The sequence below is a fragment of the Zosterops lateralis genome (genome assembly GCF_965231275.1).
Source record: "Zosterops lateralis genome assembly, chromosome: W".
Taxonomy (NCBI): Eukaryota; Metazoa; Chordata; class Aves; order Passeriformes; family Zosteropidae; genus Zosterops; species Zosterops lateralis.
This window is the reverse complement of record NC_139801.1, coordinates 5,717,892-5,735,182: the sequence shown is the minus strand read 5'-3', so window position 1 is coordinate 5,735,182 and position 17,291 is coordinate 5,717,892. Positions and strand designations below refer to the sequence as shown.

The following is a 17,291-nucleotide window of genomic DNA, read 5'->3' as shown; positions in this document are numbered from 1 at the left end:
GCTTTGGGGTTACCCCTTGCTGAGGGCTTCCTGTGGCCAGCAGGTCACACCAAAGGACACTTTCATAGGACAATTTCCTGCCTGTGGACAGCAAACCTTCCCACTGGGAAGGGCATGGAATGTCATGGGGGAACTCTGTAGGGACACAGCTTTTGAGAAGGTTATCAGAGGTGCTGTATCTCTCTGGCACAGGGAAATTCCTTCTGGGTCATCCGTGTATTTTTGCTGGGTTGGGAGCAGAGCCTCCCTCCCTCCCTCATCCATGCAGAACTTCAGGGAGAACAACCAAAAACCTTCCCAGGGTTAGTTTTAGAGGGATTTCAAGGCTGGATCAATGCAGGGAGCAGGGACAGGAGCAGCAGAGCCTGAGTGGCTGATGTGTATGTGCAGCACAGGAACTTTCCATCCCTCTGGCTCATCCGACTTTTATACATGGCTTGTGCTGCCTCTTTGCCCTTGTGGTTCGTAGGTGTGACTCTGGGTAGTTTGCACCAATTGTGCAAAGCTGGTGGAGATTTTCTCAAGATTTACCCAAGATTTACATAAGACTTGGCACCTTTCACCTGTTGTAGGGCCCATGATGGCACCAAGAGGAGCTTCCCTGGGAGTGTAGAACAAAGCCCTGCTTCTCCCTGTCATGACAGCTTAGATTGGCACAGAATTTCACCAGGTGTGGGCACCCCAGGGTAGATTTGGGCTGAGCAGAGGGCTCAGGAGCCTTTTGGAGCTGCAGCTTTTCCAGATGGGCAATGGGTTGCAAAGCTGGTGAATGAATGGTGTGGGAGGACTGGGAACAGGGAACTGGCTGGAAGCAAGGAAATCCATGATTAATGTTTGTTTAGGATTTCTGGGTCCTGTCTCAGCCTCAGATAAGGGCAGTGACTTTAAATTAATTTGATTTTGTTTTTAAACTTGAAGTGGTGGCATTGTCTTTGCTGACAGCAGCCCTTTGTCGGGGGGAGGAACACTCAGCTGCCCCTCAGCCAGAAAAACTGGGAATCCACTTTTCTGCCACCCTCTCCTCCCAGCTTGGCTTTACTAACATCTGAAAAATTACTTTTCCTCTCTCCGAATGCATAATTGGTTATTTATCCACAAACCATGGAGTGTATACTCAGTGTACCTGACCTAGAAAAAAACAGATTAGTCAAGACCTGTCCCAGCAGATGTGTCAATCATCATGTGATCTCCATATAATTTATGAGGTCTTAAATTACAAAATAATGGATCTTTTCAGTTGGCATTTTGGCACAGGATGATAGGATTACATTTTATGTGAGAATATCCACCACAGCTCTTGCCCTATAAAACTGCAAACAGAAATTTGTAACCATTGGCACTGGTTTGGCTCCCAAAAAGACACCCATTATGCTAGGGTTACAGGCAGGCCATGGATGTGGAGCCTGGAGCTTGTCCAGTCCCAGGCAGTTCTTTCCCTCCTCTCTTTTACCATTTCCTTCAGAAGCCCAGACAGTGGTTTCTAGCCTGGGTTTTTCTTTCTTCCCTTGGATTTAACCAGAGGAAGGTCTGCGGAGCACATTCAGAGCAGAAGGTGTCTCAGGACTCTGGAAATGAGAGATTCTGCTGCCAACAGACATGAGAGCAGCCCTGTCCCACAAAGCTCCCAAACCCCACAAACCGGAATCTCTTCTTGCTTTGCAAGCGTAAAGCAGCAGCTTTAAAATAAGATTCCCAAGCTGGAAGTTGGATGTTGCCCACTGAGAACAAGCTGAGTGTAAACAGGTTTCTCATCTCTGTAAATCTGAATTAATCAGGGGTTTGCCTCAGAGAAGAGCATTTTCTTATGTTCCAAATATTTTTCTTAAAAATAGGAAGATGTGTTTTTAGGCACAGAGTGGGATTCTTGGAGCTGTCCTGTGCAGAGCCAGGAGTTTGGACTTCCATGATCCTTGTGGGTCACTTCCAGCTCGGGATATTCTGTGGTTCTAAATGCACCCTCAGTTTTTTAGTGAATCCTTCTGTCCCGTTCCTTCTCTCTCCCATCCCTAGAAATGAAGCTTGTTAGTGAATTCTTCCTGCTCTTTTTCTTTCCCTCTCTCATCCCTAAAAATGCAGCTTGTGTCTCATTAAGTCCAGTTCCTGGCAGGGTTTTGGGATGGGGTGCCCCATTTCTCACAGAGTTTGATGTGTGTCAGAGCTGTTGATGGTTCCCCAATCCTCCTCTCTGCCATGGGATGAAGGATTTTCTCCATGGTGAGAACTCTGCCTGTAGGGAAGCCTGGCAAATCCCTCAGTTTGCCTTTTGATCTGAAGTTATGGGAACAACTCTGAAATACACACATTTCATGGCAAGGCTTGAGATGGGCTGATCAGCCAAAGGAAATATGGATTTTAAAATTCGCTGTGAAGAGTTTGGGTCCAGCAGGAAAGGAACACAGGCAGGAAAAGGGACAGAGCACTGCCTGACACCACCTCTGGTTAAATGGCAAATATTGCTGCTTCCTAAGGCCCAGCTCATCCCTTGGGCTAGAGGTAACATTTTCCCAGCTGCTGACAAATTCCTTGTCAGTGCCTGTCCCTTGTCCTACATCGACCTCATTCCACCAACTTTTTCCAATGATCTCTCCCTGTTTTCACATTTTTCTGCTCCAAAGTGCAGTTGTCTGAGGGTTTAATCTCCAGAACAGCCTCCCAGGCCAGTCCTGTGTGCAAGTTTCCAGTAAAGATTGCTGTAACTCAGAGCTGAAATAGAATATTTTGGCTGCTCTCATGAGCTCTGTGTATAATGAGTTGATCATATGTTTTTCTCCAATAAGTGACATTTTAGGACTGAAATAGAATAATTTATGGGGTCTCTCAACCTTGGTTAGCCACTGACTTCTTTATTCAAAGTGAATACAGTGCTAAATAAAGATTCCCTTGGAAGCATTAACATTTTACAGCTGAATTCTTCTCACATTTAAACCTCTGTTGCTTTAAATGATCACATTAGAGGTGTTGCTCTTGTATACCCTGAGGCTTCATCAGAGAGACTTAAAATAGAGTGGAGAACATCTGTTCAATTAATAATTTGTCTCTTTTTTGGCAATAAAGTCCTAGAAGTACCTTTACCATGGTAATGTAGATTGCTGAGCTAACAAGTTGTAACTTGATATTTTTTCAAATTGAATTGTTCTCCTCATTTCTTTGTCTTACACTTAAGAATGAACCAGCCTGGGAAGGGCTGTAGAGCTTCAAACATGAGCCAAGAGCTGGAGAAAGGAACCAAGGGGAAAATGCAACACATACAAATAATTAATTTTCTATATATTTCTGTGATCTATAAAAGGAAAGGTAATAAATTAATTGGAAAACAAGACAATATTGCTGTAACCAGCTAAGAAAAGAGTGCAGTGAATTGTTTTTTGAGTTACTTTGAGGCCCTAAAAACCCATTAAGCAATCACAGATCATCCCTTAATTAGGTGCTCTGACATCACTTGTCCATATTTCATTGGGATCAGCACTCCTGGGCCTTCAGCTGCCTCAGCTTCCATTTGGGAGCTTTGCCTTTGGAAGAACTCTGTGGTTTTAGGCCCTTCTCCAGCTGACTTTACAGTCCAGCCCTTCCCAGAAATAGTCACATAATCCCCTGGGATACAAAAGCCCAGGTGCAATAGATCATTAATGAGCTCTTTACTCCTCCCCAGATGTGGCATTAAAAATAATCAAATAAATTAAATAACAGCTTAATCTGATAAAAATGAAACTTCATATTTCAAAACTGTAGAAATAATTCTTTTTTTCTTAAAATCTTTTCTGTCACCAAGCAACTCTTTTGCCTAATTGGTAAACAATTATTTACACTTCAAACCTCTCCATAAATTCCAGTCTCTAGGATAACCAGGCTCTACACTCTGGCAGTGGAGTAAGGAAAAGCCACAAGCTTTTATTATGCCTTTGTAAGCAAACATACATATTGTGGGAAGTTACTGAGTTAACATATGAGGATAAGGATGCACCTCCAGAAGGCAGAAGTATTGGCAGGAATCTTTAAGAAAATGAAATTTTCTATTTCCCAACTGGTCCCATGTCAACTGCCAAGGGGGGAAAATGCCATATGTTGGCACCTTCTGGTTAAAGATGCTGTTCTGTTCCCTCCTGAGTTGATGCATGTGTTGTAGCCTATCCATAATCTCCAAAGGGAGATCCATTGGGATTTTCATACTTCATGTTCACCTGTGGAATGTGATGGGACCATCCCAATGTGAGGATCTGTCGTCCCCCAGCAGCTTTTCTTCATTAACTCCATGTGTGAACCCCCATTTTCCAGAACTGCTCTTTGCCACATGGTGTTAAGAGCTAATGAGGGATAACTCCCTGTGTAAACATCTCCCTAGAAATGGGATTCAGATGTGGGATCTCCTCTGTTGGTGATGGCCTGGTCACTGATCTCATCCTGCCGTGCCGGCAGTGCCGTTTTTGTGAGCGGCATCTCTGTCTTGAAAAGAGAATCTATTTTGATCTGGTTTTTGATGTTGAAGGACTTCTGGAAGGACTCAGAGGTGAAGTAGTAGATGAAGGGGTCAAAGCAGCAGTTGAGGGTCGCAATGCACAATGTGATGGGATACATGGTCCTGGCAAACCTCTCCAGGGAGCAGTTGGCAACGGCCTGGGAGCGCACAAGCGCGTACAGGAACAGGATGGAGTTGTAGGGGACAAAGCACACGGCGAAAATGGCCACATGCACAATGATCATCTTCAGCACTTTCTCCTTGTTCGTCCCAATCTGGGACAGGGTAGCCGGCTTCCGTAAAGTCCGGAGAACCAGCGAGGAACATGTGAGATTGAGCAGCAGAGGGATGATGAACCCCACCACCTCAATAAATATGGTGATCTTGGAGAGGTAGGTTTTCCAGATCCTTTTGGAGAACCCTTCGAAACAGGTTGTGCTGGTGTTGGACACGTTGGTCGTGGAGAACAGTGAGGCCGAAATTCCACCACTGAGGACCAGGATCCAAACGCCAGCGCAGACAATGCCAGAATTCCTCCTGGTGCGGATGGTGCGGGAGCGGAAGGGATACACAATGGCCAGGAAGCGATCCACACTGATGCAGGTGAGGAACAACATGCTCCCATAGATGTTGGTAAGGAACGCCGTGCCTGAGATCTTGCACAGGGTGTCCCCAAAGGGCCAGTGCCTGTTGAAGTTGTAAAAAATCTTAAAGGGCAAAGTGAACACAAAAAGCAAGTCTGAAACTGCCAGGTTGGTCATAAAAATGGCCGTCTCACTCCGCATCTTCATCCGGAAGAGGAAAACGAAGAGGGAGGCGCAGTTTGTGATCAAGCCAAGGATGAAGACCACACTGTACACGGCTCCATACAGGTTGTACTTGAAGGAATCATCTGTCAGGCAGGTATGGTTGTCACTGTGGTTTCCCATGCCAAGTCTGGGATGACCTTCCAAAGGCCTTCAAAGTCTACTTCAGTGACATCCATAAAATAAGGCAGGAAGCTTGTCCCTTCCCAAAGGAACACATTCCAGGGAGGTGGCTGGACTCCTTCCTACCGCATCTCCCTCATGGATCCTTTCATCCTAAAGGAGAGAGAACTGCCATGTCTTGAACCAGTCCCCCAAAGAGGCTGTACAAGAGAAATTCCCAAATTAATATATGTGCAAACAAGAGCAGGAATTAGTTTTCAAGCGAGTCTTTACAAATTCTACTATTATTGGGGTTTTTCACAGTTGAAGATGGAATTTACTGAATTTGGCCTTTCCTTTCCTTCCATCACTCCCTGATCCTCCTGTCTGAAGGAGAGTGATTGTTCTGAGAAACCTGGTCTATGGAAGGTGTCCCTGTCCATGGCAGAGGTTGAAACAAGGGGAGCTTTAAGGTCCCTTCCAACCCAAACCATTCTACGATAATTCCAACTTTCCCCTTGGAAAGGTTTTTCTTTAAAACCTGAGATGGAATTGGCCCTGTATGTTTGGAAAGAAATTTAACAGAATGAAACATCTCAAATTTCCCCTAAACCTGTAACAGGAGAAGAAAAGCTGAAAGTTGTAGTGTTTGCTTTAAACTGTGCACAAAGGCAAGTACTATGGATTTTCAACCTCTGTTTGATGCAAATGTAATTTTAAAAACCCCCAAATCTATGATAATGAAGAGCTGCTTTGCCTTTTTTCTAAATGAAAATAGGAGCATCCTTACATGTTTTCCAAAGTGAAAAAATTTTGTACCTTAAAAATGTTTATCAAAAACACTTCCCAAAGCCATGTTTGCCTTTTTTTCCCTGCTTAAAAATGTCTGCAAATATGGTATTACTTCCAAAAGGAATTTTTTTTGCAAGTGTAAAACTTTCCCAAGAAAGATTTCTCTAAGCTGTACCAACAGCTGCTTTTCATTCCTACTCTTTGTCTGAAGCATTAATTTAGAAGAATTAAGGACTTTAGTTAAACTAGATATTGCTGAGGTAAGATAGATAAACTTCCCTCTATTAACAGAAGCTGGATTTAAGGAACTGATAAATCATGAGGCCCGACAGACTACGTTTGTGTATTCTGACTAATCAATAGACTCCAAGAATACAATACAATCATAAATCAAACAGTCCTGGAAAAACAGGATTCAGTTGTCACACAACACTAAAAGGTTAAAAAGTCAAAGTGAGGAAGACCTATCTTACTTCATCATTTTTGGGACTCCGCCTCATAAAAAGGACCACCAACGCTGCCCGGCATCGTAATAAACATACACTTTCTAACTTTAAACTGTTAGAGAGTCTTTGTCCGTTATAGTTGGATATTGGTATTAGATCAATATCCATTTTTTAAAATAATTCATGTCGAGGTTTGGAATGCGAAATTTGGGAAATCTCATGGACTACACACTTGTAAGACTTTGTCCCAACTCAACAAGCTTTGGAGACATGTGGAGTTGAAGTGAGCATGTTTTTACTTGGACATAGGTGCTTCCTGAACTCTCTGGATCATCTCTCCTGCCTATTTTAAGTATTTTGAACACCTGTGAGGATAATCCCTTGGAAAGTCTCCTCGTTGGAGCAAGGAGGGTTTGTGAGTTCAATCATGAGCTCAGCACTTCTTGGAAATGTGGAGCAAAGTTGGGTCATGAAGGGAAAGACCTTTTCCTTACAAACTCCAGCCAACCAAATATGAACTAGTTTGGAATCTCCTTGTAATCTAAGAAATTTAGGAGCTACAACCAGGAGTAATTTGGAGGCAAAACCCTTGTGAAGAGTGTGATCCTTTCCAGAGTGATCCCCTGACAGAGGAGTTTCAGCTCCAAACATTTCACTGAGTTGTGTTAAAGGTTGCAATGGCAACATATAAACAAATAAAATGGAAAAGAAAGCATGGATTCGAGACAATTTGGGATGTAAACAATCAAAATCAGATGTTTTCCATGTTTTCCTCCTGGAAGTTCTCACATGCAAGCTGTCACCCTTGCTGGTAAAATGGCAAGTGTTGGGAAAGCTGGGGTAGCCACGGCTTTGCCGGGTGCAAGGGGAAAGTTCCTCACCTGGGAATGCCTGGAGAACCACAGGCTTCCCAAAAACTGTTGCTGTGACCCTGGGAGCAGGCAACACCTCACTTTTGCACCAGGCAAAATATCAGGAAAGGAGGATCGCCAGATCTCCCTTCCCAGATGACTTCATCCTTTGGACATCCAAAAAGATGCATTGGAACTTGGAGGTCTCTCCTGTGGAAGTGTTTTTCCTACTAAATTCATGGTTAAATGAACTTTATTGGGAAACAAGCTAAAAAAATGATATCAAATATTTAAATTTATGAGAAGAACAGGAGTAAAATCTCAAATATGTGATTGAACTCACTTTCTTTGGATCTGTGGTGGAAGGAAAAAAGGAAAGGTCTTTCCTGAAAGTTCAAATGCCTTTAAACAAGAACTAAGTTGGATTGGAAAGCTCACATGAGCTCTAACAGGAATAGCTGAGCCTTGGCTTAACCTTCAGCCTAAAGCATTAAATCCTTGGCTTGGAGCTCCCTCCCAGTGCAGACACTCCCTGTTATCTTCATTAGGAGAGTTTGTCTTTATGCTGGAATGTGACTTCCTGGGTGTGTGAACCCCAAGTGTGCCACACTCTCCTGGTCCAGGATTCACTCTGGGTCCTGCTGGGGAGATCTCAGAGGGATTGGGTGTCCTTTGAAACCTCACACAGCCTGGAAGCCCAATGGAAACCTCACTTTCCAACTGGCCTGGATTTTGGCAAGACCCAGGTTTGAAAGGTGCCTTTGGAACTGTCACCTTTGCTCCTGACCAAGTGCTCGTTGCCAGCAGCCTGACCCAGATACTCCTCACACATGAGAAAAGATGCTCCATCACCTGACTCTTTTCTTTCTGCTCCAGACAGCCCCAAGGTCAAATCCCATTTTTTCTAGTGTCTAATCTCTGGGAATTGCCTGCCAGCAATTGTCTAGTTAATTTAAGGGCTTTAAAATACAGCCTGGCTTGTTTACCTATGGAACTCTGAGGTGTTTAAACAAGCTGACATGTGGCTTTGAAACCCAGCCATGTGCTTTAAATTCTGTAGGATGAGTCTACAGATTGAGTTTTCCCTTTCCTTCCTTTTCACTATGGATTAAAGCAGTGGGATGCTCTTCATGGACACCATGGTCACCACTGCTGTTGCCTTGCTGGGAAAAAGTAAAGCAATATATTTAAAAAAATAAATATAAGATGACAAAGTAGTTTATATATATATATATATATATATATATATATATATATATATCAGGCAGGGCAAAGCTTTAAATCCTGTATTTAAACTGGGGGCCAGTCCAGGAGGGGAGGAATGTAACAGAATATACCCCCTGTTTAGTGTGTTAAAATTCAGAATATTCTCTCTCCTAGCAGGTATGGTACCAGCAAACCTCCAGCAGCCATCCCTCACAAAACCCTGTAATTCAGAGTGAGGTTCAGCAGAGTAGCTCTAGGCTTTGCTCTTTTATAGTAGAAATATCCCATCCTCCATGGACTGAAAAGAGAGGAAAACTTGGTGTTACTTCCTATGGTGCCTGAGTATCCTGTTTACAATTCCTGTATTTCCTTCTCCCAGCACCCCAAGACACCTCCAAACTGCCCAACTGCAGCTCCATCCAGAGCAACTGTCTTAGAACAGGAATTACTGCAGGGAAAAAAACCAAATTTAAAACCAGCCCCTGTCATTCCATTATCCCATTCTTCCTGTTCCACACTGATCCCATTCTCCACATGTGCAGCAAACTGAGGTCAGGAAAACCAGCATGAAGTTTGGGGCTGGCATTTTTGGCATCGCCACATTTTCTTTTAGTCATATGAGATGTCAGATGAGTGGAACTTTATCAGTCTGGATGTGAAGGACACCCTGTGTGTTCATTTAAACAACTGAACTACGGGTTTGGGAGGTCTGGCACAGCCCTGATGGGAAAACCTCCCAAAGCTGAAGGATCTTTGCTGAATTATCATGGTGTCTACTTGGGTTATCTCTTAAATCTTGAGAGACAAAGGTTTATAGGTAGAGAAGCCAAAATCTTCAGGACAGTGGGGTTTGGGGAGGTTTCTCTGGGTTTTGTCTCAGGTTATGGCACCACTCCTTGTGTTTTGATAGGGTCTCAGCCCCTGGCCTTGGAAATAAATAGGGATTTTCCTGGGGCACATCAAGAACTTTATTTCTGCTTTCTCCTGACAAGAATCCCATTCACTCCAGGGTTTGCAGCTCCCTGCTCCTCACTCCATTGCTACAACGCCTGTGGGATGTGTAACTTACTCCCACCATGGAGCCCAGGGTTACAACTTTACAACAAACTCAGCTCTGCAGCTTCTTGGGATTTATTTCCTTCCTTTGTGTCCTGGTTTAGGTTGAATTAGGGGAGAACCTCCAAAGGACTCCCCTAATCTACCACCCCTCCCCCAGCCCTGGGTTTGGGAAGGAATTTCTCAAACAAAGTGGAAAAAACCGGTTTATTAACAAATGAATAAACACCCCCACCCCCCCACCCCCCACCCCCCCCCCCACCCCCCCCCACCCCCCCCCCCCCGACACAAGGGAAAAAAAAAGAAAAAAAAAGCTCAGGTTACTGTGAGGGGCTGGGCGCAGAGCTTCTTTCACGGGCCCCAGAGATCCTCGGATTTCTCCGGTCAGGTCAGCTCCGGTGCCGGTCCAAAATCTTAAATGGGGGGGGGGGGAGGGGAGAAGAAGGGAAAGAAAGGGAAAGAAAAAAAAAAAAAAAAGGAAACAGCAAAGATGAGCAGCGTAAAGGAAAAAAAGAGGGAGAGAGCGGCAAGCGAAAGCGCAGCAAGCTAGCCCAGAGCAGCAGCAGAGCTAAGAGAAAGGGGGGCAGCCAGTGCCCGCCCAGCCAACAGGAAAAACAGGGACAGCTGTTAGACATAACAAGGTAGTCCACGATATGGGATAGGAAGCACTGTCAACCCAGGACACAAAGTTACACTTTAATTAGGCAGAAGGCTCATAAGGGGTTTGTGTGGGGAGATGTTTGGGGGTTTGGCAGATTTTTGCAGAGATGATAATTCTGTGTAAGTCTGTAGGATTTGAGTTCTTCCAGACTGGTGACTATAGATAAAATAAGATTAAACTACAATTGTTTGAGAATAGATAAAATCAAAACTATTATGTATATATATATATATATATATATATATATATATATATAAAACCCTTTTTCTACCTAAAAAACTAAGCATCTCAGTTCCTGCAATAGAATTTCCACTTCTACTTTTTTTTTCAATAAAATTTGGTTTTGTTCACAGAGAACTCTGAGAGTGTGAACTGGCAGCAGCTTTAAGGACAAACCTCCAGTTTGGGGCAATCTGGTGGCTGATTTTTCCCTGTTTGAGGCTGCCAGGGCAGGACCTGGTGCTGCACAGCAATTCTGCCTCTTTTCCCAGTGCCAGCAGTGTAGGTTTATGGAAAGCTGGACCAGCTGGAGTAGGTAATGCTGGATCTGGCTTCTCCAGAGAAAGGTGTAGGGATGGGAAATAGCTTGAGACACCAATTTTGGGGTTGGCTCAGCTCGCTGAGTGTCTGTGAGTGCTCCATCCTCCCCGGAGCTCCTCGCAGATTCCAGTAACCTTTGCCTGTTTTCTTCCCCGGTGCGGTAGGAGCAAGGAAAGGCTGGGATTAGAGGGTGGGAAGCAGAGCAGCTGCCTGTAAACAAAGCTCCATTGACGATCCGAAGCGCTGGGAAGGAGAAACGCTTTAATCTCTTTAATTTCCTAATCCTAAATTATTTGTTGGAGAACAGTAGGAAAGGAGCAGACAGAAGTGAGACTTTGAAGTGCATGGAGGTTTGTGGAGCTTCAAAGGGCCATTCTTGCCCGGTTTATCGGAGTGAATGCCCGGCCGGTATGCCGGGGGAAAGGGGACGTTTGCGGGTGATTAGCCTAAAAAACAGGGCAGGAAGGCTCTTATCCATGGCTTTGACACTTTTTGTGCTCAATGTCACCGGACCTGACACTCCCCAGCCCTGGCTGCGGGTGCGACGTCGTCTCCTGTACCTGTGGGAAGGTTGGATTGAGAGTTACTCGCTTAAGTCAGGTTTCAGCAGCTGCTTTCAAATCCTCTGTGAGAGAAAAACCCAAAACATGGGGCCGCTTGAGGAGACATCGCCCCTCGCTCAGCCAGGAGTGAGCCCAGGGATGCGCCGGGATGAGGTGGGAGCCACTGGCCGCTCCTGTCCCCTGGTCTGAGCTGACTTTGGCTCTTGGGGACCCTCACATCCCCTCCAGGTTCAACAGCTCCTTTCTGTTGTGCACGAACTGCAGCAGGACCCCAATTGAATTCTCCAGGATGGAGCAGGGAAGGAAACCTGTGCCTCTCTGCCCGAATCTTAAAGGCGCTCTCCTTTTTTCTTCCCTTGTATTTTTTTTTTTGTTTTGTTTTTAATTGCTCGGCACCGCCGTTGTCTCCTCACTGTCCTCTGAGACTTACAAAGCATTTCCTGCTCGTGGTGCCTTCTCTGGGCTGTATCTATTTTGGATTGAGCTAATTAAAATGTTTCCTTCAGAAGAGAATCGCGAACTGCCTTACCCCATATTCAGCCACTGATCCTCAGGGCATGACTCTCCTTTTGTTTGCACTGAGAATCTCTCTCCATTTACATCACTCTCTAACCCTTGGCGTGCTCTGCTTTTCCCCATACCCAGCAGTCTCCAGAGGGGCTGGGCCGCAGCCAGAAAACGATGGAATTCACCCCAAACTTCTCGGCGAAGTTTGCATTATTTAACACTTGTAAGAGCGGCTTTTTGCTCGGCCTTTGGTGCTGGAGGAGTGCTGGAATGCTGCTTGTTTGGAGCCCCAGGTCTCGAACTGAGGGAGGATTGTTGGATAATGGCAGTGCTGGATTCAATAGAGAAGATTTAAATGCAAAGAAAAGCTGATGAAGTGCTGAAAAGCAAAGTTGCCCTGTCTGACCAGGTTGTTTTCACTCAGGAATAATGTTTGTGGTAGAGGTTGCTGTGTCCTTGATGTAGCTCTGGTTCATTACAAAGTGTGGCTAAGAAAAAAGCAACATAAAAAATAAGATTCCTGTTTCCCTGAGCCACTGGGGACCCCAACAACAGGCCTGGGTTTATTTGCTCACAGTTCCAAAAGGTTCCCAGTCAGCAGCCTGCCCAACAAACTGCCTTTCTTTGCTTTCCCTGACACAATTTCCAGTGGTTCCTTGGCCATCCCTTGGCTTTTTGGCTCCTTGTTGCCTTCCCTCAGTTCCTCTGAGCCACATGGAGCCCTCCTGTCACCCCATCCTCATCCCGTTGGGATGGATCTTCTGCACTCCCTTTGCTGAAATGGGAGAGCTAAACTTTCTCCTCCAATTATCCAGAAATTATGGCCTTTTTTTCCAAGAAGGTGCCAGCACAGCAGCACAAACACCAATTTCACCTTGGCAAGGTGGCCTGGCTGGAGGGGCTGTCTGGATTCCTTTGGGTACTGGGCCAGTTCTTCCATGGAGCTGGACACAATCTGTGTTTGAGACCTTTGAGGGATCTGTGCCCTGCATTTATTTACTGCAGGGAGTTGATCTAATAGGGCTTTATTCTCTTAAATGGCTTTATCCTGAGGGGGAAAGGGGAAATTTTGAGGATTGTAGAATCCCAGGATGGTTTGGGTTGGAAGAGAACTTAAAGCTCATCCTGTTCCATCCCTGCCATGGGCAGAGAGACACCTTCCACCTCCAAGCCTTGTCCAACCTGGCTTTTTCTGTAAAGTGTTAAAATAACTAAGAAAGGACTCCACAATGCAGAAATATCCAATCTCAGCTAGCCAGCAATGCTTCTGCAGTGAAGCTTCTTAGAAATCAGATTTCTAATGATGAGATGAGGGCAAGGTAATGACATTTTGGCACCATGCAAGGGCTGGGTGCTGCTTTTCCTGCTAAATATGGTTATATCCATCTGTAAAACACATGCTGTGGAGGAAGAGGGTAATTTGTCTGCAGGTTCAAGAAAGGAAAATGGGAATATTATTAGAGGAAAAGAAGAGGTCTGTTGTGGCTGTATTTCCAGCATCACTGGGTCTCACAGCCTGATGAGCTCATGTTTTGAGCAGAGAAAGGATCTGCTCTGCTGCCAGAACACACCTTTGTCTCAGGGCTCAGGGACTGATGAATGTCCCTTAATTTCACTTGCCAAGATAAAGAGATCTTCCTTTTTCTACCAACCAAACCCATTACAAATAATCCAGCAAATTTTCTTGCAGCCAGGGTCAGCTCAGGCTGGTCTGGGTCTGGAGCAGGGTGGACTTTACCCCTTTTATGGGGCTGAACTGGGAGCTGGTGCAGGAGGAAGCCTTGAAGAGCCACTGTCTGCTCTGGGAATAGAGCACTCCTCTTTTCAAGGGAGAGAATTTCCTTTCTGTGGCAAGTAGTCGTTTCCCTTCTCCAGGACTAAATCAGATCCTTATTTAGGGAGAAGGAGTAACGTGTGAAGGAGCAGAGTGAGGCTCTGCATGCACGCTTGACCTGGAAAGACCTGCTGAGGGTGTCTGAGTGCTCCAGGAGCCATCCCCACCCAGCCCAGCCCGCGGGGATGGCTCCCTGCCGGCTCCTTTGGGATCCTGGAGCACCGAGGAGGCTGGGAACACCACTCCAGCCACACGGCCCTGACCAGTAACACTCAGACATTGGGAAATAGAGCCCCAAATTCCAAATATCCTCTAAGCAGGATGAGGGGCAGCTGGCATGGATGGATCATGGACATGGCATGCACCCAGATGGCTCCAAGTGCCACAATGACAGAATCCCAAATTGCTTTGTCACGTCCCCTCCAACAGTGCACCCTGTCCCCAGGATCTGGCCTAAGCTTTGGATAAAACTGCTTTAATTCCTGCTCTTGTGCTCCAGCCATGAGGTCACCGCTGGAGGACTGATCCATCTTCCAGCTGAGAGAGCATCCTCTCCCTGTCCAGGGAATGCTTCCATCCCTGCTCCTCAGCAACCCCAGGTGCAGTTTTGTGCCTCATTGCAATGCCCTAAATGAAGGTGAGTGGGGAACTGGGGCATTTGTTGTGTTTGTCTGTGTGGAGCTGAGCTCCTGACCCTGGAATTTGGAAGACATCGATTTTTATCAGTTGAGGAGGATTCTCATTTTTAGCCTCAGAGGATTCCAGTGAAATGTTTGTTCAGCCTCCTTTCCCACCCCCTTCCTCCCTCCCTCCTATGTGTTTCAGGACTTTCTTTTAAAATGCAGAGGCTTTGAACTCCTCAAAGTACCAGGGTTTCCTGCCTGTTTTGTTTTTAGGGAATGCTCATAAGGGCAAGAAGATGGAAAAGTACTACAAGGGGGGAATGTCCTTATCACTGAGATGTGAATTTTGCACTTCCCATCCTCTGGATTTGACTGTTCTGTTCCTATAGGGCAGCAATACAAAAACCACACACAATAGTCTCCTCTCAAACAATGTTTTAGGAATGTCATTAAAACATTCAAACTTTTCCTGCAAATTTTTCTGCCATGTGCTTATATTGTGTTAAATTCTCTCCCAAACAGCCAAATCTTTAAATTATATTGTTCATCATTCATTTTACTTCAGACACACGTTTTTTAGAGCTGTCTTTGAATTTTTCTCATTGAATTTTGCAGTTTTAAAGGAGTAGATTTTAGCCATGAATGGAAGCCAAAGTGATAAATCAAATTTTAAAGTTTTCAGTATAATATTTATAGCTTAATTCCTAATTTTTTGTATAGTTTGTGGGAACCAGCCCTCCATTAAACAAAGGTGAATGCCACATTTATATCCAACCTATTTTAAGCCTAAAGTGTCTTTATGACACTGACTTCAAGTACAAAAGAAAGCTGTAACTGAGGGATCTTTTCCACAAACACACAACAAACAACAGGACAGAAAAGTCCTAAACTTGTCACCTGCAGTGCCACAACGAGAATCTCGATGGGAATGGAGAATTACGGTGGGAGTTAGAACCATTTCCATGCAATCTGGAGGAGTAGCTCACACAGGAATTACTTTCCCAAAACTTGGAACTCATCTTCCTCCCTTTAAGCAGCCCCAGCCATGGCAGGGCTGGAGCAGGAGGAAGGGGAGTTGCCAAAGTAGGGAAAACACCACTTATCTCCAGTGAAACCCGACTGGATTCATCCTTCATATCCATCCGAGCCTTCAGCTTCCAGAACCCCCACCCGGAGCTGCCATGAAATCCGGCCTCTTTTCCTGCCTCGGGAAACGGGAGACTTACCAGGACCGCCACCATTCCCACGGCTCGGTGCTTCCACGGGATCCCTCCCTGACAGCCCTCAGCGATCCTTTGTGTCCCGGGGACACGAACCGCGTTATTCCCACGCGGAAAATCCCACTTTGTCCAAGTTCAGCCGCTCATCCTCAAACTCCGCGCTGGGTGGCAACTGCCCGGCCTTTGTTCCGAGCGGGATCGGGGCTGCCGAGCGCTGCTGCCACCGTGTCTTGGGAAAATGGGACGCAAGAATTGGCCCAATGTCTGGGCAGGGGCTGTGGGCAGGAGGAACTCCTGGGGGTCTCCATAGGAAACGCTTTCCATTGGGCAGGGATGTGTTATTAGCGCCGGAGCCCGCCCCGCCCCGGGTCTCCGCTGGGTCCCTCTCTCAGGGCTCTACACATGGATTCCCTTCCAGAGCCTCTCCCAGTTCGGAATTAGCAGCTTTAAGGGACAGCCCGACAATGAGCAACGCGGATTTCCTGAGCAATTAGCCGGGAGCCCCAGCCTGGGAGAGCGTGCCCGATAGGAGCGAGCAGGGAAAAGCTCCTCAAAGCTCGGATTTTCCTTCCAGCGGCCGTAATTGTTTTGCCTTCCAGTTTAAAAAAGTGAGGATCAGAGGGGGGAGCTGAGAATCGGGAAAGCGCAGGGTAAGATTAGGAAGCTGCAAAGTTGGCCGTGAAAATAAAATATCAAATATCTCCTTAGGCAGATTTAGAAAGGCGCTGTTTGTTAGGGTGGGGGTTGTTGTTTTGTTTTAAATCTCAGAGGAGCTGACTGGAACAGTCCGAGCTCTTGCCCTGAAAGCACTGGATTCCTGCTGGAAAACCGGTCAGCTTTCCTTTTCCAGGGCCATAATTACAAATATTCAGAGAAGCGTGGCTGCGTCTGCCTGGGAGCTGCCCTCGAGAGCCGCGCGGTGAATCTGCCTTCTGCCTAAAAATTGGTTCTTTTCCCCTCTTACCTTCGATTTCAGCCCTTCAGGTAGGGACGAGGCTCTTCTGGCAGCAGCAGCAAGGCGGCGAATGGTTCATTTTATTTCCTTTTCAGCCCTCTGCTTCCATAGGGCTGAAATGCCGGGGCTGCTGCTAAAGCCCAGCCTCCCCCCTAGCGCGTCTCGCTGGCATTGTGTTTGTCTCTCCTTTTCCTCCTCTCTCCTTGGCTCTTCCCACAGGCAGCCAAGGGCAGTAAACAACTCATTGTGAAGCTTGGATAGATGTAATTCCTTGGGCTGGTGGCCGCCGTGGCTGAGTCGCCTCTGCAGCGCACCCGGCTGCTGCCACAGACTTTTATCCCCTCCATGCAAATAACTTCCTGAATATATCATGTAACAGTTCAGCAGCTCAAGGCTGCTCAGCCTCTGCGAGCTCCTGGTTTAACGAAACACAAAAACAGGAGCGTGGATTCGGAGTGAGAACGGTGGCAGTGCAGATGTTTCCTGCTTCCGATGGGCAAAGGTCCATTTTATTTGTTTAGTAAAAATAGAGGCAGAAAATGTGGGGTGGCGGCGTGGCCAAAGGCATCGCTGTCACTGTGTGGGACTGGCAGAAGGCTCAGGATGGAAAACCCGCCAGTATCACCAGTAAACTTATACAGAAACCCAGTTTCATGGCTTGTGGGCATTTTCAGGG

At 46.0% G+C, this 17,291-nt stretch overlaps 1 protein-coding gene across 5 annotated transcripts; it reads right to left on the bottom strand.

Annotated features, from left to right (window-relative positions):
- Nucleotides 1-2,847: 2,847 nt before the first annotated feature.
- LOC310922308 (lysophosphatidic acid receptor 4-like) lies at nucleotides 2,848-16,930 on the bottom strand. 5 transcript variants are annotated; one of them, XM_083882763.1, is made up of 2 exons: nucleotides 16,625-16,930; nucleotides 2,848-5,582 (listed from the first exon to the last, which is right to left on the bottom strand). In XM_083882763.1, the coding sequence occupies exon 2, from the start codon at nucleotides 5,380-5,382 to the stop codon at nucleotides 4,336-4,338; it is 1,047 nt and encodes a 348-aa protein (XP_083738889.1). In that variant the 5' UTR covers nucleotides 5,383-5,582; nucleotides 16,625-16,930; the 3' UTR covers nucleotides 2,848-4,335. The 5 variants fall into 5 exon arrangements, with proteins under 5 accessions (XP_083738889.1, XP_083738892.1, XP_083738890.1 ...); XM_083882766.1 differs by having other exon boundaries at nucleotides 2,848-5,535; XM_083882764.1 differs by lacking the exon at nucleotides 16,625-16,930 and adding an exon at nucleotides 15,667-16,131.
- Nucleotides 16,931-17,291: the final 361 nt, after the last annotated feature.

Bases quoted from the DNA above. Each gene is read 5' to 3' on its own strand.
- LOC310922308 (XM_083882763.1), bottom strand. From the start codon at position 5,382: ATGGGAAACCACAGTGACAACCATACCTGCCTGACAGATGATTCCTTC.